This window comes from Lemur catta, chromosome 7 (genome assembly GCF_020740605.2).
Source record: "Lemur catta isolate mLemCat1 chromosome 7, mLemCat1.pri, whole genome shotgun sequence".
In the NCBI taxonomy this organism is placed as follows: Eukaryota; Metazoa; Chordata; class Mammalia; order Primates; family Lemuridae; genus Lemur; species Lemur catta.
In genome coordinates, this window is record NC_059134.1 from 26,223,550 (window position 1) to 26,247,174 (window position 23,625).

The following is a 23,625-nucleotide window of genomic DNA, read 5'->3' on the forward strand; positions in this document are numbered from 1 at the left end:
TGCCCTAACGTACCCGCTGGCCCCAGGAGAAGGGAAGTAACTTGTTCACTCAGCAGACTTGTACTAAGCATCTATGATGTGCTAAGTACTGTGTTCAGTACTGAGCTCCTGGCCTCCTGCAGTGGCGTATGTGTAAATAAACAAGGAAGATAAACTGTGTTGGTGACATATCAGAGACAGACACATGTTAAGTGGGCCACGGAGTCTGCCTGGCGGGAGGTGTGGGGGATGGAGGAAGAGCAGCCTTCAGTAGGGACATTTCAGCACCCCTTGAAAGTGTAGTGTCGGCCATTCACTGACTCATTCATTCAATCAACAACACAGAGCACATGCACTGACTATAGCAGGCAACGTGGAAGGTTCTGGGGTGACAACGCACAATGATGAAATGAGAGGATGTCCTGGTTGGTAAGTGACTTGCTTAGTGGTGGGGGAGGTGCCAGTTCCTGAGCCTCTGTCTGTCTGAGTGGGAGGGGGCTCCGGGAGGCTGCATTTTACCAAAGTCCCCATGCGGTTCCCAGACATGAGATTTCTAGGTAGTTGGAGAACTAGTCTAATAAGCAACAGAGTCATTTCAGTGTTCTAATTAGGAAAATCACAGGACAGACGTGCATTTTAGAAAAGCCGCTTCGGTGGTATGGTGGAGGCCGCACTGGGGCAGGCAGTACCGGAGGCAGAAGTCCAAGCAGGGGAGAGTCGTGGCTGTCCAGACAAAGAGGTTGAGGGACCAATTGCGGCAGCGGCAGAGTAAGAGGTACAAAAAGAGGCCCCCATGAGGACCTAGGAGGAACGATCAGAGACAGAGGAGGAGAACTAGAAGGAAACGAATCCGGGAGATGCTTAGGAGGAAGAACTGACAAGAGACTGTGGCTGTGGTGAGGGAGTGACCCAGGGCACTTCTAGGATTCTGGCTTAGTGACAGCACAGATGGAAATGCCCTCTATGAAGACAGGAAATCCAGGCAGAGGGACTGGTTCAAAGACCCGTGTTTTGATTTATTAAGTTGATGATACCTGTGGATGTTGAGATATAGATGTCCAGTGGCAGAAGGGTGTTTTCATCGAGCACTTGAGAGAGGGATGTTGACTCTCCGTCTCTTGACAAATGCCATGGATGAATAGCGAGCCAAGGGTAGGATCCTGGGGTCCCTGCCTTGGAAGGGGGACAGCATAGTGGGGCTTGTGAAAGAAACCAAGGAGGAAAGGCCAGGGAGGTAGGAGGAGGGCCAGGAAGGGTGATGCTCTGACAGCCACAGATAGGGAGTTTCAAGAAGAGTAGTGATGAATAGGACCAGATGTCACCGGGCAGGCAAGTGGGAGGAAGATAGAAAGAGCCTGTAGGATTGGGCACGTGGGAGTGTGGACTCCAGCCACCTACACCTATGTACCGGGTCTATTTAGCAATGTGTTTTCAGAGTGGTCTGGAAGCCAAATCACCCCAGGAATGACTAAGGGAACCAGGAAGCTTAACCTGGAAAAAATCAGCATCTTCAGATACCTAAGGCACTGACAAGAGAGAGGATTAGATGCATTCTGTAGGCCTTCGTAGCCTGGACTTGGGCGCCAATGTAGGGAGGCAGAACTGCCCTGGAATGGTATGGGACAGGCAGTTTGTGTTCAGTGTAAGGGGACAATTCATGCCAATTAGAACTGTCCTGGAATGGGAAGGGCTGCCTTGGGAGGTGAGATCCATGTCCTCTCACTAGCTGAGGAAAGGCCCCCAGTCTATTAGTGGCTTTTAGTGCCCATCCCAAATCAAATGAAGACAAAAATAAAGAAAATGCTGGAATGTCTCCCGGGGGGCATCAGCCATCGGCTGAATTAGGATACTATGGAGAGGGTCGTGGCTGGTGCGGCTGGTCTGCACTGTGTCTAAGATCCCGGGTCCCGGGTAACCCCAAGCTTCTGCAAACCCCTCCCTTCGTCAGGGGTGCATTCCAGGGTTCCTGCTTTCAGAAATCACTTATTTTACAGATTCCTCCTTCACCAATTTAAATTGGTTTTCTTTGGTCTTAAAAATGAATGTCAATGAACCTGAATAGCAAAAATGAATGTCAATGAACCTGAATAGCACAGGAGATGAGTTTAAGATCATCTTGGTTTTGTCCTAGGAGACATGAGCAACCAGGATCCCTCACCATGTGACAAAATGCACATCCTCACTGGACTCATTACCTAGAGAGGACAGTGTGTCCCCTTCTATGCATCTCCTCGTCTGTGGTGGCAGATTTTCTGCTCTGCTGACAAGCAGCTGTCCCTGTGGGTGGACCACAAGTCAGAAAATGTGCTTGTGTAACCAATAAATACACTGTTACCTCAGCTTAGGACCCTGAACAATATACCCTGAGAGAGAAAATGATTACAAAAATATTAGAGTCCCTACCATGTGTCAAGCATGTTACTTAACACTGGATACATGATGCTAGTGGCTTTTTTCTTTACTGTGGCAGACACTGTTTGCTGGCTAAGTCCACAGATATTCTACACTCCCTTCTAGTCTGCCTGACTCTAGAAGCTGGGGCCACTTTTCCCGCCAGAATGGTGACAGACACAATTCTGTGCACAGAGAAATAAGCAGGAACTTTTCTGAATAAAAGGCACAGATCCAGCTGGTATTAACCTACCTGAAAGAGGGATGTGGGGCTTGGCGCTGCAGCAAAGGGGGAAGGTGTGACTATAACGGAAAGATCCAGACTATAACGGACCAGATCCCACAGGGCAGGCAAGTGGGAGGAAGATAGAAAGAGCCTGTAGGATCGGGCACGTGGGAGTGTGGACTCCAGACACCTACACCTATGTACTGGGTCTATTTAGCAGTGTGTTTTCAGAGTGGTCTGGAAGCCAAATCACCCCAGGAATGACTAAGGGAACCAGGAAGCTTAACCTGGAAAAAATCAGCATCTTCAGATACCTAAGGCACTGGCAAGAGAGAGGATTAGATGCATTCTGTAGGCCTTCGTAGCCTGGACTTGGGCGTCAATGTAGGGAGGCAGAACTGGAGGCAAAGACAGAGACTTTGACCTTGACATCTTGAAGCCACTGCACCAACAGTTGCTATTTTTAGTCTTACGTGAGAAAAACAAGACAGGCTCTATTTTGCTTAAGCTCCTTTTACTCAAGTATTCTACACAGGGCAGCAGAAAAAATTCTGATCTACACAGATACAACACCCCCTTTCAGTGGCAACGTAAGTCGGCAACTGCAGACAGGATGCTGGAGTCCACCAACACTAAGTCACTTTCCTGGGTCACATGAGAAGAAGGAGACTTGCCAAGGATTTAAGCTCAGGACGGCCTGAACCCCCAAACCCAGCACTTTGCACAGTGACGCTGGCCCTTGGCTTGTTCCTCATCCCTATAACCTCTCCTATGAGGAAAAACATTTGGAGAGGAATGTGATATGTGTGCCTGTGTGACAGTCGTGGACTATGAGACAGACATTAACGAGACCAGTGTAACCAGCTGAGGCCTCTCTGTTTGCAGAGAGCAGGCAGGGCTGCACGAGGGGATGTAAACACCACTATCAAATGCACGGGGAAAATTCAAATTGAAACTCAAGCAATACAAAGATAGCTTGGGGGACAAAGCTGATGATAGCTATAGCTACATTTACTCAAAAAGGCAAAAAACAAATTAAAAAAAACATGATGAAGGCATTGAGGAAATGATTGCAGGGTTATTTGAAATGCGAAATGTGCTTTTGGAGAATTTCACTCCACTAACAACCCATCTGCCTGTGCGGGCTGTGCTTCAGGGGCCTGCCAAAGCCTTTCCTGGGAGCCACTGAGGCTGTGACTAGGCAGACCAGGGGAAAGCCACAGCCAAGGCTTATTAGCCACCCTGTCCTCAGCACACAGTGAACCTCCTCACCAGACGGGACAGGGGTGGGGGCTCGGTTTGGTCTGAGGCAGATCTGACAGGGCAGCAGAATGGCTCCTTTTCTTACTGGGAACACAGAGTGGACCTGGGCCCCAGGAATGGTACCTGGGAGCCACCTGGGTGAGATTTCCTTGCTTCCTTGCTGCAGTTTCTCCTGCCCCATCTGTGAAATGGGGTAATAACTTTCCTTGCCTACCTTGCAGGATGAGGGGAGATAAAATGAGAAAATAGTAAAAAAAAAAAAACAAAAAAAAAACCAGAAGGCTAACTTCTGTGTTTAGATTATGCATGAAACATTCATAAAGCAAGCTACAATAATTGCCTCTATTTCTATTAGGTTGAACCACATGAAATGGCTAACATGCAACCTTTTTGATCTAGAAAGTGGCAATTTCACATATTCAAAATGATAATCTGAAGGTAAATAAACTAAAAAATTAATAAAAATAAATAAATAAATAAAAGAAGAAAACAAAATAATAAATAAATAAAAATAAACTAATCAGCTGTAACGCAATGGGCAGAATCACTGTGGTTTGGTAATCTTCTTAGAACGTCTACTTAGGAGAGAGGCATATTCTATTCCTACAGCCTTAAGCTTCAGAAAGACCTCCATGTAACAGTACTGGAGATGTTTTATTTATTCGTACTCTACCTTGTTCCAGAAAGGGTTTAAGAACATGCAAAATAAGACAGTATTACCTCAAATAGGCATGAAAGAAGAAAAGGAAGGGCAGGAACAGGTAGAGCCAGGACCAAGGCCAAGTGTAGAAACAAATGACCTTTCTAAGGGTGGGTTCCAGATCTGGCTATGGAAGGGCTGCCATCTGCACCTGTACAACAGCTCTGGGACAGAAGTGAACCAGCTGCCCAGGGGAAACGAAGCTGTCCACGGTAGTGACGGGAGGTGGTCCTGGAGGTTTCATGAAGGAGTGCTCCCGTCAAAGGCTTTCTGTCACTGATTCTTCATTAGGTCATACATCAGTGACATGAGGGGGAGACCGGCAAGCCTGAACTTCTCAAGTGATCACCGGAGATGCCGCGAGGAAGAGAGCCTTACCGGGTGAGGTCAAGGTGGCCGAGGATCAGGCTCCGTCCGTTCTCGGTCTGGGCGAGCTGCTGCAGCAGGAACAGGCTCTGCTGCTGGATGGCTGGGACTCCAGAGGCCAAGAGGGAGGGCAGCAGCCTGCTCCTATCGGGGTGCATCACAAGCACACGCTGGTTTTCCTCTGCAAAACACAGGGGTTACATGTCTTGCTATGCAGTTAATCCAGTTCTGTCTCTCCCCACAGCTAATGAGAAACCTAACAATTGCCCACTCATTTGAGAGGCAGGATAATGACATTCAAGAACATGCACTGTAGAACCAGACTGCTGGGTCTGAATGACCAGAGTAGTGACCTTAGCCAATTATTAACTCCTGTGTGCCTCATTTTCCTCATCAGTAAAATGAAGATGACAACCTACCTATGGAGACATCATGAGGATTAAATGAGCTAATACATGATCACGCCAGACAGGGACTGGCATACATAAGTCAGCTATATCATTACTATTGTCAAAAAGCACCTTGGCGTGTGATATCTGGAAATGTGAGCAAAGGAAAAGAAACCAGCTTAATTGTGGAATATCTGAACTATCAATCTTCATATAATGGCCAGGGTAACTATTTGAGTTCTTCCCAGGAAACTAGGACATCACATGAGAGCATGAAGAAGAAAAAAAAAAAAAAGCATGGTCTCTTTGCTAGACTATAAGCTATTTCCAGGGTGGTGGCATTGGATTTACCCTCCTTTTCTGACCAGGTACACAAATTTGTGTGACAACAGGCAGTGATACAGACTGCAGTGTGAGGCTAAGCTAGAAAACAGAGCAGAGTGAACTGGATCTCAGAGGGACAGGCCCGTCACCTGGCCATCGTTACCTTGGGCCTTCTTCCCTTCTGTGCTAACTGCCCATTTGCACACAGCACACAGCTGTCAAGTAGAAGACACGTACCACGCACCAGAGCTGGGGTAAGAGGACTGCAGGACCTGATGTGTAGCCTACACATCAAACCATGTTTTCATTGCAAGCACTGTATCTCAGTCCTACACTTCACCTATGATTACTTCTGTCCATGTAAAATAGGATCTACTGATTTCTGAAATGGAAAGGTTTTTATTGATTTGTTTAGTTGCGTATTTTTTTCTTATACTGGAAAAGCAGCTTGTTGTAAATAATTCAAAAACACCAGAGTACTATAAAGCTGAAAATGAAAGTTCCCTTCTCTGATACCCTCTCCAGGTAGGCCCGTTTCCCAAAGGAGCTATGATTCGTCCCTTGTATAAATAATGTTAAAAATAGTATACATTCTACCCTGTAATTGGCCTCTCTTCCCCACTGAATAATATATCACTGACATATTTTCATGGCCTTACTTTTTAAGTATTCCCTTGCCCTTTTTAAAAGCTGCTTTGTATTTATTGAGTTAGATATATCAAGATTTCATTGATCTGAAATATGGAATTTTCATCACAGGTTGTGTCTGACAATATTTTTCTGATGTCAAAAAAAAAAAAAAAGGTAACTTCAAGGTTCATAGAAACCAAAGTAAATGAGTTGCTATGTCAGAGTCACACTGAACACACGTACCATTACCAAGCCTTCCTTTCTCACCTTCCTGAAGGGAGAGCTGCAAAAACCCTGCCTAAGCCAGTGCAGGGTCTTGTACAGAATAGCAAGGTACCGTGCTGAGGATATTATTTAATAGTCTGGGCATAATTCCCTTTAGGAAATAGGCCCCCTGATTGCCTAGTTTTCTAGAGCTTAATTTCTTAAGTTCTTGATTCCTCCACTCTACTAATCAAGGAAAAAATGTTATTATCTCATACTCAGCATCTTATACTGTACAAACTGCATTCACAAACTCTATCTCTGGCTCCCTGCAGCAGCCCTGTGAAAAGGACACACGGCTACCGTTATTCCCACTTTCAGTGTTTTGTGTCCAAGGTCAAACCTTTTCCTATGAAATATACTTTTTAAAAATGAGGGAAATACTATACTCAAAATTTTTATATACACTGAAGTTACAAAAGTGATTAAGAAAGATTGTATAAAACTTCATGAACTCCAAAAGATGCAAATATTAAAAAATCTAAGAGTTAACACAGTAAATAAAATCCCTGTAGCATTCTACTGTCTCAATAGCAGACAATAATTAGAGTCAGAACATGCTAGCAGGGATGGTCACAGATCTCAGGTCGCTGAAATAGGTACTGCGGTTAGCAAAAAGAAATACTATGTTTAGGCAGACAGGAGAGGAAAATCTCTGTCCCGCCCAACGCCAGCACATGAGCAGACGTCATGAGTCTGCCAAGAGCAAGGGCAGAGGAGAAAGGAGACTACTCATTATGCTGGCGGTGACCTCGCACCCCTCACCACCCACCTTGCTTTGGATCCATATGCTGTTTTGGAGGGAGGGGGTGTGTGGAGGTCTAGACATCAACTCTGCGGGGAGGACAATCCCACTTGACAGTGTAGCTCCCGCATGGTCAGTGCATTAATGGAGGTTATCGGTGATTCCCAGGCTTACCGTTCCCACGGCACACCGCCTGCCAGAGCTTGAGAACAGACACACACACTGTCTCTTCAACTGCATCTTTCCCTGCCGTGGAAAAGCACCTGGAATGGACAGGGAGAACCATCTTAGATCTGGAAATCAGTCTTGATTTTCTTTTCTTTTTGTATTATTTCACCCCAGACTTGCCACATGAGGGTTTGAGAAAGTAATTTAATAATCCAGAGCCACTAGTCACCAGGATCAATGGACTGCCGGTCACTGAACCGAGAGTTCCAGGTCAAGGTTGCAGGCTGAGGAGATGAGGGCTGCACAGAGGGTGGGCGGTAAGCCAGGCGCCATGGGGGATGGCTGCCCTGGTACCAACAAGCATGCCCTGTACTGAGCCTCAGGAATCATACCGGAACAATTAAAATAAAATAAAATAAAAATATTTAGGAGCAAATCACCTCCTACCATAGGGGTCTTGCTTCAGATCAAACTATAAACAGCTGATCTCACTTTTTGATATGACCAGCAAATTCCAAGAGAAGAAAAGAACAAATGGTGATCTTGTAAAAACTGGTGGGAAACCAGCAAGAACGAGCATTTCTTTGCTGTGAAGTGCTTGGAGGAACCCTGGGAGGTGCTACTGTTCTTCCCTCTCCAGCTGTTAACTGTGGCATCATTCAAACAACCCGAGGCTCTGAGCTCAGAGGTGTCCGTGTAGTAGCTTTGTGCTGCCAGAGGAGCCCCCACTGCTGGCCAAGTGGTGGTGATACTCAGAGACATTGCTGTCTATATGACTAGTATCTGGTTTCACAAGAAATGGCTATCCTTCCTTGCTTTCACAGCGGGGCTGTCTTTACAGACATCCTACCTTCTTATGACCTCGTTGTCACTGATGACACTGAATCCATTGTGTGTCCTAAATAAAGTTTGTTCTGTGCCTGAAACAAATTCATAGAAAACCACATCAGACTCCCGAACTGTCTGGCTGGTGTCTAGCTGCAACACAGCCAGCTGATAATGAGGAATCTGATATGGACGTCAAGGTCACCACATTAACACACTGGCAGAAACAAACACCTTTATAGTCTGAAAAAAACAATTCTCAACAGCCACTCAGCACCACAGGCAGAGGGACTATTTAGAGAAGGAGAGCGGAGCTGGTATGGCCCTGTGGGAAATCTGCACAACTCATCGTTTTGTAATCTTGAGACAGCCTCCAGGAGCTGCTTAACCTCCGGGAAGAACCAGCATATACATCTGTTCTTAAATATCCATTTTGAAGCTGTTTCCAGGCTCTAGAGAAGAACCTATAATCTTCAAGAGGCATCTTAAGGGGATATTTGTGCACCCTCCATACTGAAGGGAAGTCGGAGACTCCATGTGATGTACAAACGCTACTGTGTCACTGAGTACAAGAACTGTTTGAGCCCATTCCAGAATCAATGGTTATAAGAGCTGGTAAAAGACAGTATGACTCTCACTAGAAGAGGAGAGCTGAGGTTGGCTCTGAAGCTATTTTCACGTCCTAAGCAGCCGTTAAGAGCAACTGGGGCGAACCTTAGTGTTTATCCTACAAAATTCCACCTTCCATTCTTCCACAGTGGGGGGAAGGTGTGTGGCGTAGTGTGGGATGTTTGGGGTATATATGGGCGTGGGTGTGTGAAGAAAGTGTGAGGGCAGAGTGTATGCAGGATACTGTATACTGGCACAAGTATTTATGGGGTGAGTGTGTGCTGTGTGTGTAGAAGTACATGTCAAGTGAGTGAATGCTGTGTGCATGTGTGTGCACGTGTGTGGTGCATGTAATGTAAGTGTATGTGGAATCCGTGCTGTGTGTACAAGCTGTGTTGGGTGTGTGTGTTGCTCACTGCATGTGTGTTGAACATATGCATGCTCTGAAGAGAGACAGAGCAGGGGTGGGGGCATATTTCTTATGCACCTACAATAGAGTAGATTTTCAATCAATATTTGTGAAATGATGGAGGGATCCTTTGCCTCACGAAGGCAGACCTCTAAGCCCTGTCCCTTGACACTGACAATACTCATGAGGTCACACACATCTCTGGCTTACAGTCCTTCATCATCTCCGTCAGGATCTCGATGCCCCCGGCATAGAACAGGGGGATCTGGTCAGGCTTAGAAAGGGTCTCCAGCAGACTCTTGGTTGTCACGGCTGTGTTCTCTCCGGAGTCCAGCAGTTCATGGGCTTTCTTCTCTTGAAGGTCTGCTTTTTCCCGAAGATCTACTCGATGCAGGTAATCTAGCAAAACAATAAGAAAAAAACAAAACAAAACAAAATCCTGACAATCAACAATATCACACAAAAAGCAACTCTTTTTTTTTTTTTCCTTTTTCTTGAGGATGGGAGATTGAGAAACAGAAAGCATTAAAATAATTCAAACTCTTCTTCAGCAAGGAAAATTTTTAGAAACAGTGAAAATTCTATAACCAGAATCTTAAACCATCTTGGGGATGCAGGGCAGTCTAGAAGGCTGTAAGCAAGGACGGCATAGAGGAGGAGGAAAGCAAGGATTTGAGGGGGACAGTGAAGGGCAGAGGAGCAGAGCAGGTTAACACAGAGGATCAGGCTGCGCAGGGAAGGCAAGGCTGTTGCCTCATGGCCAAGGGCAGAGAAGGTACGGAAGGTACCCTGAGGCAGGTGCACAAAGGGAGATGAAATTCAAATGAAGGACATCAGCAGGAACATTCTCACCTTTCACCTGTGTCTGCAGCATGGGGTTTATTTCTAAGATCTTCTTATAACACTCTCTAGACTGGAAAAAAGAAACAAGACCTTGTGAGTGGTTAGGGGGTAAAAGTGATTCCGAGAAACACACTGGGCATCATGTGGATTGGTTCCTTCATTATTTTCTCCCAGCCTCCTCCTGCTCCCAGTGCAGATAGGCGTGGGAACATGGTGTGCATTTGACATTTTGTTTAGGCTTCTCTAGTTCTATGGAGCAATAGTATTATTTCAAAACTCATTTTAAAAAAGTGTTGCCAGATACAGCCCATGATAAAAAATACCCAGTCCTAAATTCTTATAGATCATGTCCATCTGGCATAGGAATAATCATAAGGTAAATGCAAAAGTGAGATATGATATTTGCACTAAGAGAGAACAGGAGGCTACCTCTCAGATACGCCCCTAGGGAGTTAGGAAATAAATGAAGCTAGAGACACTGTTGACAGAGACTCAGGAATAGGAAAAGGGAACTTCCAAGTAATACATTCAGGCCACAAAGAGAGTTGGTAAGGGGTCCACTTCCTGGAGACATAAGAGTCAGCTAGAAAACTGGGGAGTGAGGAGCTCTCATTGAGGAAATTGTTAGGTAGAAAGTTTCTGAAAAAAGAAAGATTCTGGTTAAGAAGACCACAGGGCTGGGGAAAGAGAAAGAATCTCAAAGACCTCCATCCTCCCTCATCAAAGAGAGACAGAGAATCTGCCCACACACGTAGCTCTCTACCATTACAGCCCACATACAACTAGCAAAGGAGAAAACCATCATGCTAAAGATGTCAAGGCATCCATCCAGAACCTAGACCACCATGAAAGCACCCACAACCAAAGCCAAAGGTTCTTACCCAACATATGCTACAGCTTTACAAGTGTGGGGGGAGCCACATCTAAACAAAAGAAAATTCTAAAATAAGAAGTGACAGCTGCCCCAGATGAGAAGGAATCAATGAAAGAACTCTGGAAGTATGAAAAATCAGAGCAAAAGGATACCCCAAAAAGGGAATACCAGCTCTCTAGCAATGAATATCAGTCAAAATGAAAATATTGAAATGACAGATAAAGAATTCCAAATATGGATTGTAAGAAAGCTCAATGAAATCCAAGAGAAAATGGAAAACCAACTCAAAGAAACCAGAAAAACAATTCAGGAAATGAACTAAATAATTCACAAAAGAGATTAACATATTAAAAAAAAACAAACAGAACTTCTGGAAATAAAAAATTCATTTAAGGAAATACAAAACACAGTGGAAAGTTTTAAGAATAGACTAGACCAGGCCAAAGAAAGACTCTCAGAGCTTGAAGACAACTCTTGTGAATTAAGTCAGTCAGTTAAAAATAAAGAATAGAGAATTAAGAGGAATGAACAAAGCCTACAAGAAATACAGGGTTATATAAAATGGCCAAATATAAGAATCATAGGCATCCCTTAGAGTGAAGAAGAAAATGCACAAGGGTCGGAAAACCTATTTGAGAGAATAACTGAAGAAAACTTCCCTGGTCTTGTTAGAGATTTAGACACCCAGGGACAAGAAGCCCAAAGAACACCTGGGAGATTCACTACAAAGACACAATCACCAAGGCACACAGTCATCAGACTTTCCAAAGTCAACATGAGGAGGAACTCCTATGAGCCATGAGGTGAAAACATCAACTTACAAAGGAAAACCCATCAGGCTAACTGCAGACTTCTCAACTGAGACCTTACAAGCCAGAAGGGACTGGGGCCCCAACTTCAATCTTCTTAAACAGAACAACTGCCAGCCCAGAATCTTGTATCCTGCAAAACTAAGTTTCACATATGAAGGAGAAATACTTTTCCAGACAAGCAAGCACTGAGGGAATTTGTCAAAACCAGACCAGCCCTACAGAAAATACTCAGAACTGCATTATACGTGGATCAGCACAATAGACATCCACCATCCAAAAGCTGAAGGTCAGAGCTCATATAAAACAGCACAAAAGGTAAAACAAAGCCATAAGGTACTACCCAACAGGATGAACAGAATAGTATTCTACATATCAATTCTATCAATCAACGTGAATGGTCTGTATGCCCTACTCAAGAGACATAGGCTGACTAAACGGATGAAAAAATACAACCCAAGTATCTGCTGTCTCCAGGAAACACATCTAACCCACAAGGATTCATAAAGACTCATGGTGAAGGGATAGAAAAAAATATTTCATGCAAATGGAAACCAAAAGAAAACAGGTATAGCCATTCTCATATCAGACAAAACTGACAATAGTAGAGAAAGACAAAGATGGTCATTATATAATGGGAAAGAGAGCAATTCAACAAGAAGACATAACAATCCTAAATATTTATGCACCCAACAAAAGAGCATCCAGATGCATAAAGCAAACCCTACCAGATCTAAGCAAAGAGATAAACAGCAGCATCATAATTACAGCAGAATTCAACACCCCACTGACAGAACCGGACAAATTATCCAAGAAGAAAATAAATGAAGAAACACTGGACTTAAATGGGACTTTAGAACAAATGGGCCTAACAGACATTTACAGAACATTTTACCCCAAAATTACAGAATATACACTCCTCCCATCAGCACATGCAACATTCTCCAAGACTGATCATATCCTAGGTCACAAAACATGTTTCAACAAATTCAAAAAAACAGAAATCATACCATGTATTTTCTCAGACCAAAGTGGAATAAAACTAGAAATCAACTCCAAGAGAAACACTCAATTATACACAAAGTCATAGAAATTAAACAATCTACTGCTGAATGATTATTGGGACAATATTGAAATTAACATGGAAATCAAAAAGATTCCTTGAAATGAATGACAAAGGGGACACAAGCTACCAAAATCTATGGGATTCAGCAAAAGTAGTCCTAAGGGGAAAATTCATAGCCTTAAAGGCCTACATCAAAAAGACAGAAAAATCACAAATTAACAATGCAATGATGCATCTCAAGGAACTAGAAAAGGAAGAATAAACCAAACCCAAAGACAGCTGAAGAAAAGAAATAATTAAGATCAGAACTGAACTAAATGAAGTGGAAAACAAAAAAACAATACAAAGGACCAATGAAACAAAAAGTTAGTTCTTTGAAAAGATAAACAAAATTGATAGATCTCTTGCTAGATTAACCAGGAATAGAAAGGACCCAAATAAGCTCCATCAGAAATGAAAAAGGAGATATTACAGTTGATACCACCGAAATACATCATCTGTGAGTACTATGAAAATCTCTATGCGCACTTAAAAATGTAGAGGAAATGGACAAATCCCTGGAAACATCCAATCTCCCAAGACTCAATTAGGAAGAAACAGAATGCCTGAACAGACCAATAACAAGCAATGAGATTGAAGCAGTAATAAAAAAATCTTCCAACAAAATAAAACCCCAGACCAGAGGGATTCACAGCCGAATTCTACCAGACCTACAAAGAAGAGCTGGTACCCATACTGCAGAAATCATTCCATAACATTGAGAAGGAGGGACTCCTCCCCAGCTCATCCTACAAAGCCATTATCATTTTGATACCAAAGCCAGGAAAGGACACAACAAAAAAAGAAAACTACAGACCAATATCCCTTATGAATATAGATTTGAGAAACCTCAATAAAATACTAGCAAATTGAATTCAACAGCACATCAAAAAAAGAAAAATAATAATCCAGCGTGACCAAGTGGGCTTTATCCCAGGGATGCAAATATGGTTCAACATACATAAATCAATAAACATGATTCATCACATGAACAGAAGCAAAAACAAAGACCATATGATCATCTCAATAAATGCAAAAAAAGCATTCAACAAAATTCAGCAGCCTTTCATGATAAAAACCCTCAACAAATTAGGCCACAGAAGGAACATACCTCAAGATTATAAAAGCCATGTTCGACAAACCCACAGCCAAGATCACACTGAATGGAGAAAAGTTGAAAGCATTCCCACTAAGAACTGGAACAAGACAAGGTGCTCACTGTCACCACTTCTATTCAACATAGTGCTGGAAGTCCTAGCAAGAGCAATGAGGCAAGAGAAAGAAATAAAGGGTATCCAAATTGGGAAAGAAAAGGTGAAACTACTGCTTTTTGCCGACAATGTGATCTTATACCTAGAAAACCCCAAAGACTCCACCAACAGGCTCCTGGAATTGATAAATAAATTGAGTGCAGTCTCAGGTTACAAAATCAATGTACACAAATCAGTAGCATTCCTATAAACCAATAACAGTCAAGCTGAGAGTCAAATCAAACACTCAATACCATTCACAATAGCTACAAATAAAATAAAATACCTAGGAATATACTTAACCAAGGAGGTGAAAGATCTCTACAAAGAGAACTATGAAACACTGAGGAAAGAAATTGTAGACAACACAAATAAGTGGAAAAACATCATGCTCATGGATCAGTAGAATCAACATTGTTAAAATGTCCATACTACCCAAAGTGATTTATAGATTCAATGCAATCTCCATCAAAATACCAATGTCATGTTTCACAGAACTAGAAAAAATAATTCTATGCTCCTTTTGGAACCTGAAAAGAGCCTGAATAGCCAAAGTAATCTTAACAAAAAGAACAAATCTGGAGGCATCACATTACCAGACTCCAAACTATACTAGAAGACTATGGTAATCAAAACAGCATGGTATTGGCACAAAAATAGAGACATACACCAATGGAACAGAACAGAGAATCCAGATATAAAACCATTCACATTACAGCCAACTGATCTTTGACAAAGGAGACAACAATATACATTGGGGAAAAGAAGCCCTATTCAATAAACGGTGGTGGGAAAATTGAATAGCCCCATGCAGAAGAATGAAACAAGATCCACATTTCTCACCACTCACAAAAATTAATTCAAGATGGATAAAAGACTTAAATGTAAGGCATGAAACCATAAGAATTCTAGAAGAAAAATGTTGGAATTCTCTTCTAGATATTGGCCTAGGCACAAAATTTATGAAGAAGACCCCAGTGGTAATCACAGCAATAACAAAAATTAATAAATGGGCCAGGATTCAATTAAAACCTTCTGCACAGCTAAGGAAATATTCAATGGAGTAAACAGACAACCTATAGAATGGGAGAAAATATTCAGAAGCTACCCATCTGACAAATGGCTAATAATCAGAATCTACAAAGAACTCAAGTAAATCAGCCAGAAACAAACAAACAAACAAACAACTCACTAAAAAGTGAGCAAAAGACACGAACAGAAACTTTTCAAAAGAAGACAAATGGCCAGTAGAAATGTGAAAAAATGCTCAATATCACTAATCATCAGGGAAGTATAAATCAAATGAGCTATCACCCTATCCCAGTTAGAATGGCTTTTATTAAAAAGTCCAGAAACAACAGATGCTGGTGTGGATGCAGAAAGAAAGGAACACTTATACACTGTTGGCAGGACTGAAAATTAGTACATCTATGGAAAACAGTATAGAGATTCCTCAAAGAATTAAAAGTAGACCTACCAGTTGATCCAGCAATCCCAGTATGTACCCAAAGGAAAAGAAGTCATTTTATCAAAAAGACAACCTGTACTCAAATGTTTATTGCAGCACAATTCACAATTGCAAAGATGTGGAATCAACCCAAATGCCCATCAATTCATGAGTGGATTAACAAAATGCAGTATATGTATACTGTGGAATACTACTCAGCCATGAAAAAGGATGGCTTAATGACTTTTGCAACAATTTTGATGGAACTGAAGACCATTATCTTAAGTGAAATATCTAAAGAAGGGAAAAAGAAACACCACATGTACTCACTGTTAAATTGGAACTAATGAGCACACGTGTATAAAGGGAAGTAAAACTCTACAGAAATAAAGCAGAAGGGAAGTGGGGGAGGGGATGGGCAAAAACCTACCTAATGGGTACAGGGAAGGGAAGGGAAGGGAAGGGAAGGGAAGGGAAGGGAAGGGAAGGGAAGGGAAGCGAAGGGAAAGGGGATTGATTCTAGTTCAAAGGGATTTCTGAGTTTAGGGAAGTATTTTCTACAGGGATATAAGAATTGCCTAGAGTATAATCCAACCAGTCACTGAGGGAAAAAGCACAGAAGAAAAGAGTTCTGAGACATCTTGAAGGCTCAAGTTTTGTCTAGAATACTAGATTGAGAAATCATTTAGAGAAAAAAAAACAACACATTAAAGTAGAGGACAGTATCACAGAAACAGAAGTATATACACCAAACGAACAACCCTGTATCCAACTTCTCTTCAACCCCAGATCTAATCTATCAGCAATTTTTGTTTGTTTCACCATCACTATGTATCCAGAATCCCATCACTTCTTACCACCTCCATCAACACCAATCTAGTCCAAGTCATAGGCACCTCTTGCTTGGCTATTTATTGCAATAGCCTTCTCTGTTCTTATTTTGCCATGCAGAAACATTCTCAATATAGCAGTCAGAGTGATCCTTTAAAATATACATCAGATCATGTCATTCCTTTGTTTAACATCCCCAATAGCTTACATAACACTGAAAATAAAAAAACAAGGTCCTCCAAAAAGCTTGTAAGGCCTTATGGAATCAGCCTTCTCCTTGCCACCATCACCCCTGTGACCTCATCTCATCACTCTCCCATTGCTGGCTGCATTCTAGTTATCCCTCTACATGGAATGCTCCTCCCTTGTATATCCACATGGTTTGCTCACTTCACTCCCTCTCTTCTTTCAGAGAGGCCTTCCTTGACCACCCTATATAAAACCAATCTCACCTTTCACTATTTTCTGATTTATTTTTCTCAATAACACTTATCACCACCTAACATACTATACCCTAACAGATTACATCTACTTATTTGTTTTGTCTTTTGTCCACCCCCACCTTAAGAATATGAGTTCCATGAAGTCAAGGAATTTGTCTTGTTCACTGCTGTATTATTATTGCCTGTATTGATAGTGCCTGACACATAGAAAGCACATAATAAATACCTCTTAATGAATTAATTAATTGAATAAGCAAATAAAATACGGTAAACAAAGATTAATATTTTCTTTATTCACATTTTTTATTTGATCTTATTATAATAATCCTGTATTACTTTTATCATTAAAATCCAACAATGAAAAACACTTTTAAAAAATGTACAATATGAGGCAATTTATTTTTAAAATATCTTACAAATGGAAAGATATCCCATGTTTATGGATTAGAAAACTTAATATTGCTCAGATGACAATACTTCCCAAATTGATCTAAAAATTCATGTAATACCCATCACAATTTCATCTGGCTTCTTTGCAGAAATTGACAAGATGATTGAAAGTTCATATGGAAATTTGAGAGAACCACAATAGCTAAAATAATTGTTAAAAAGAAAAGGAGCAAAGTTGGAGGACACACATTTCTTAATTTCAAAACTTACTACAAAGCTACAAAAATCAAGACAGTGTGGTACTAGCACAAGGACAGATGTGGATCAATGCAATAAAATTGAAAGTCCAGAAATAAACCCATATATTTATGGTCTACTGATCTTTTACAAGGGTGCTGAAATCATTCAATGAAGGAAGAATAGCCTCTTCAACAAGTGGTACTGGGACAACTGGATATCCACATGTGAAAGAATGAAGTTGAACCCCCACCACACCCCATATACAAAAATTAAATCAAAGTGGATCAGAGATCTACATGTAAGAAAAAACCACTGAATCATGTACTTTCTACAAATGAATTGTATGGTACGTGAATTATATCTCAATAACTGGTATTAACAATATATAATAGCAATACACATATAATACACACACAAACAGAGTTACTTTTGAGTGATAAGATTACAGTGAATTTCATTTTTTCTTTTTGCTTATGCCTTTTCTCTCCAGAGGTTGAGCAAACGCTGGCAGAGGATGTGGAGTTGGTGGAGTTGTACAGCTGGTGGAGTTGTACTAACTGACACCCAACACCCTTCCTAACTCTAAGATCTTGAGATTTACCTTGGAAAATACTGAAAGGTGGATTAATACCTAATCAACTTGGAGAATCATGGTTCTCCTCTGGGACAAATGGGAACATCACTCTGTGATCAAACATGTCACTTACATTCTTCTAAAAACTTACCATGCTGTAGTTCTTCAGGGCCAAGTGGGCTTTTCCCATATGGAAATATGCTTTTGTGCATTTCTCATCACACTGCATAAAAGAGAATGATTGATCACATATTTCAAAGACCAGAAGTCATTAGCTACTCCCCTAACTAACCTAGCTAATAGAGTTAAGGCAGAGCCTTGGTTCTCAGGACAGCTACCAGAGTTGACAATTAAAACTTTTCTGTGCATCTGTGACTAAACTAATTGATGCCTGCAAGGAGCCTGGAGGTACCAGTAAGCTCTCTATCAAATTAATGATACCTGCCAGTTTTCATTTCCATTTAATGAGACTCACTCAGGAAGCAAACCAGAAACCCTCAGTTTAGAAGAGCTCTTAACACTGGCTGGACATTAGAATCACCTAAGATGCTTTTAAATATCCTGCCAGCCAGAAAGCACCCCACATCAATTAAATTAGACTCTGGGGTAGGGCCCAGGCATCAATAATTTTTTAAGTTCTCCAGGTGACAAAAATGTGCAGCCAAGTTAAAGAATCACTGGTTTATTAGAAGGGAGGAGAATTTACTCTGGGAAAACAGCTGAGGTTATCATTATATTTTAGTGGCCCTGGGAAGTTCCTCCCCTCAAATAAACCACACATGCATACTGGGGACTTATATTAATATTACTTAAGATCAAGAAGAACGCCCCTTCAAAAGGATTGAAACTATGGCCGAGACTAGACCATGTACACGGGGGGCCCTGTCTCTAATTATTGGAACTTCACAGGGAATGATTTAGCATAGAGACATAATCTAAAATTGGAAACATCTAAAATGGACATTTATTGAACCCCTTTTACGTTCAAGGCATTTTGGTGAGTAAGATGCCCTTCAAGAGTTTAGCTCTGAGGAGGTTAAGAGTTCAACTCAGGAGTCTAAGATGATCTGGGCAGATTCTTGTTCTGCCACTCAGAAGAAGTGGGACATTGGCCAGGCCACCTAACTCTTCTGACACTCATTTTCCTCATCTGGAAAGTAAAGATAATAATACTCTCTCTCTCTCTCTCTCAGGTTGTTGTGAGGAAGAGATCACGTAAAACACTTAGTGCACTGCTGGGCAATACGTTACTAGCTGTTGCTGCAGTTACAACAGCAGCAATCCATTTATTTCAGCGCAAAAGAGAAAATTTAAAGAAAAGCTGAAAAATAATAAAAGAGAGAACAATAATTGTTGGAGAACACTCTATAGATGGATTTTCATGTATATCATTTCCTGACTCACTACAAAGTGAATGGCAGTGCTAAGAAGAGTGCATGACTGTTCAGCCAGTACTATGTACTAGGCACTGAGCTCGATGGTGCATATGAACAATCTCACGGAAGTCTTACCACAGCTCTGTGATGTAGATACAATTATTGTCCCTATTTTACAGATAAGGAAACTAGGGGTTGGAGAGGTTCAAGGCCACACAGGTAATAAGTAGAAGAACTGGAATTTGAAATCTGGCCATTAATTCCAGGGCCCAAGGGTTTAAAAATTACACCAAATCTCCATCAGCAAGGTGCTATAGAAAAAAGTATACAGATGCTACAGAAAATGCTGTTGAAAAAGTTCAGTGGAAGGAAATCTACGCTAAAGAGATGCAGTCTTAAAGAGAGGCAAAGGAGGAGGGATGTGAGCCAGACCTTGAACGACATGGAGAGGTAAAGAAAGGGGGATGGAGAAATGCGCTGGGCAAGGTGGGAGAGGATGGGGCTTCTGTGGACAGTCCAGCCAGGACGGAGGGGCAGGTGTTGGTGAGGGAAGACTGGGCTGGAAGTGGTGAGCTAGACAGTGACTCCACGTGGAGGCCTTGAATGCCAGGCCAGAGGGTGAGTCATTAATGGCAGCATGGGGGTGAGCTGGTCTGGAGGCAGCATGCAGATGTGCCCAGAGGAAGGAAGGGCTGGGAGAGAAGCGAGGAGACTACTTAGAAAAAAGGCAGATGTCTGAAGTCCTGGTGACAGTGAGAGTAAAAGGAAGTGCAGATACCAGAGCTATGTCAAAGAAAAAACTGACCAGCATCAACTAGCTGTGAATGATAGTGAGGAAGGAAAGTATGAGTGAAAACTGGAGATCTACACGCCTGGAGAGCTGGTGTGTCATTAACGGAAAGAGGTCAGTCAGGGCAAGGAGCAAGGAGGCCTGAGTGGGAAGATGAACAGTTGGCTTCTAGACATACAGGTTTCAGATGACGCCAAGACAATGAAAAGGCACCTGCAGGGGGCAGCTGGGATGCAGCTGTGGAGCCAGGGAGGGGAGACTGGGGCAGCAGCCTGAGAGCCGTGTGCAGAGATGAGAGGTGAACCACGAGGAGCTCTGAGAGAGCAACTGCAGGGAGGAGAGAGGTGGGGAGCAGAGTAGTGAACCCTGGTGAATTCACAAAGGCTGGAATTAAGGAAGCAGGAAAGGAACGGTCAAAGGGAAAAGAAACACTAGTGCTACAGCTCCTGAAGCCAAATATTCACAAGATAGTCACCGGCAGAGCACTGGCATCACAACAGGGGAAGAACCGAGCCCCAAGCATTAAAGCCTTGTCCATGGCCAACTGCGTGTCACTGTGAAGTGGGTTTGGCTGTGACTTTGCCTTCCTCAGAATGACGCAAAGGGTCGCGAATGAATTTCTCATTCCTTTGATCATGTGTCAACCCTCACTAGGACTTTCTCAGGTGAAGCCCAGGTTCCCTTTAAAGGAATCCTGACTTCAGAGGAAGACGTACCTCCCTGTGCAGGAAGTGTTCTGCCAAGAAAGAAATGATTCTAATCCTAATTGAAACCAGCTTGTCCGCCTTATCTTCCTTGACAAGGAACATCAGTCTTGAAATATCACATGAGCTTGTCTCTACCAATTTAAAAGTGTCAGAAATATTAAATTGGCACGAAAGTACTAATACTATTAATAATGGAGTGCCAGTGACATTCACTATGGATATGTTACTTTTAAAGAGAGTGAAACTTTTTCTTTTAATTCACGGCTGCAACATAGAACGAACCATTATTAGTTTTTAGAACTCTTTGTACATTTTTTTTTCCTGTCTATCCAAGTGTTTACCCAAACCTCTTCAACTGGGAGCCTCGCTGGGCATTTAACAAGACTGGCTGCCGAGTGTCAGCGTTTTTTAATGTCAGCTCCTTTGGGCCTGCTTTGCCTTGGTTTCACCGTTAATTACATTGTGCTTCAATTAACATTTGGGAATGGGCCAGTGTGCTATCCCGAATCAGCATGATGGTGGGTCTATCTTTTTGGTCTTTGTCAGACGAGAAAATTTGTTCTTGGAGACCCTGCAAGATCTTCTTTCTTCCACAGAAGGGAATGAGACCCAGCCCAGGGACTATGGGGTTTGAGGTTTCAGTGGAGAGCCCTTGACAGTAGACGGTTAAGGGTATGGGCTTGTAGTTATACCGACATTAGCTTCATGATTCTGCGCAAGGTTACTAAGGCTCAGTTTCCTTCTCAGAACAACCAAGAAAATAGTGATGTTAAACACTATTAGAACAGAATATTGTGTGCATGTAGCAAATGGTGGTTTTTGCTGTTATTATTGGAACAACCAAGAAAAACATCCTTGCCTCTCTCTGCTCTTGCAGAACGGGTGGTAGAAAAAGTAATCATGATCAAAAAAAGTGACAAGGCAGCTTAGTGGATCTCTGCTGGGCTGTGAGGAGCTTGATGTCATTAGCTTTGGGCAACTCTTAGAACTGAAATACCATACAAATGCAATGGGAAAAGGTTTGTCACACACTATATTTTCTAAGAGATAAAGAAATCAGACACTGCAGATGTCAGCTTTGGAGGATCCCTGGTGTTTTAGGAATCATTATAAGCAAAGGTGACTTTCTAATTCATCTCTGTTTCCCTTGCTTACCCTCTCAATAAAAAATAAACAGGCAGACATGGCCAGCATGTTGCTGTTGAAGCGTGCTCTTGCTTGGGGCTGTGCTCAGTAGGCTAGGAGAGGTGTGCACAGCCAAGAATGGAAGCCACAGGCACATTCTCCTCATACTTCAATTTTACTTGATTCAAAGTTATAAAAAATAATATTGTTATATTAAAACAAAAAAATCTTATAAAGTGCCATGCAAAATTCACAAGGATTTTTAAGATAAAATACATGTCTTAAAAGAAATTTCATGCATCCTGCCTCTAGACTCTGGAGAGGCTCATGTTCATTCTCCTCAGCTGTTAGTAGCACTTCAATGCAGAAGTCTGAGAGGCACTAGTTGGGGTTATTTATAAGCCCCCTGTGGCAGAGAAATAACTCACAGGAATGTGGATTAAGGGTTATTCAAATATCTAGTCATCTGAAATAAATCATGTTCGTAAGAAGTGATCATACCATTTCTCTTTTACTTGTATGCATCTTTGGTTACTATTTTGGTAGATTTCAGAGGAAATACTGTGCACAATATTATGCTATCTGCCTGATGCCTGACTGAAGTTGAAAAATAGGAATTCTTTCTTCTGATTATTCCTCTACAAACAGAGGATGTTATAATATATTAGGGCTAGAGGAAAAAAACAGAAACTGATGAGGAAGAATGACATTTACAGACACAAGGTCCCATGGCTGGCTCTAGAATGGAGGAGGCATTTCCACTGTCACACACAGCAAAGCATCTGATAACACAATAGCAAAGAATGTGCTGTTTCAACATAAGACCTTGAAAGACCAACAGTAACAGCAGCTTCTTTGGGGTACTTACTATGAGCTAGGCACTTTATGTGCATTATCACGACCCTCACAGCAATTGTATTCTATCCCATCTTACAGATGAGGAAACTGAGGCTCTGACTACAGACCCTATACCCATGATGCACTGGCAGCTGCCTTGTGTTTACTGTAGGACTAAGACATCCGACTCAAGCAAGCCCAACACCATTATGCGGGAACGGAAATATTCTCTTACCTTCAGAGCCCACTCGCAATCCACCAGTGCTTTCTCATAGTCCTCGAGTTTTATATAAGCCTGTAATGACACAAATAGCTGATATTCATACACAAGTCTGCATCAGGCAGTCTTCAGTCCACACAGAAAGAGCAGCTGAACAGCAGAATGGTGATGATGAGCACCTGGTCCCTACCTAGATGGCTCATGATCCTGGCAAGGAACAATGGCACACTCACACTGGGCAACTGAGGAGGGTTTAGTACAGGGACTATTTTGCAAGGCAACGGCGGGGCTTTGGGAAATCGACAAGGAATGTTACAGAATCCCAGGGCTAGCAACAGTGGATGGCAATTACCATGACTACAACTGAAGGGGTGGAAGGAGGAAGCAATGAACAAAATGGGAGAGATTAATATGTGAAAAGAACTGCCTGATGTGAGCTGAGACCGTCACTAGAGCCAAAAGCAGGGAGAATAAAT

General features: G+C 42.2%; 1 protein-coding gene across 4 annotated transcripts in view; it reads right to left on the minus strand.

Annotated features, from left to right (window-relative positions):
* The window catches only part of TTC12 (tetratricopeptide repeat domain 12), a 49,064-nt gene that overhangs the window by 10,825 nt on the left and 14,614 nt on the right, over positions 1-23,625 (minus strand). For all 4 annotated transcript variants that reach the window (XM_045556564.1, XM_045556565.1, XM_045556562.1 and 1 more), the window contains 7 exons: positions 23,165-23,224; positions 18,246-18,317; positions 10,141-10,201; positions 9,499-9,687; positions 8,296-8,365; positions 7,452-7,540; positions 4,938-5,106 (listed from right to left, as the gene is read on the minus strand). In XM_045556564.1, the coding sequence (XP_045412520.1) occupies positions 4,938-5,106; positions 7,452-7,540; positions 8,296-8,365; positions 9,499-9,687; positions 10,141-10,201; positions 18,246-18,317; positions 23,165-23,224 (710 nt within the window). The remainder of the gene's footprint in view (positions 1-4,937; positions 5,107-7,451; positions 7,541-8,295; positions 8,366-9,498; positions 9,688-10,140; positions 10,202-18,245; positions 18,318-23,164; positions 23,225-23,625) is intronic.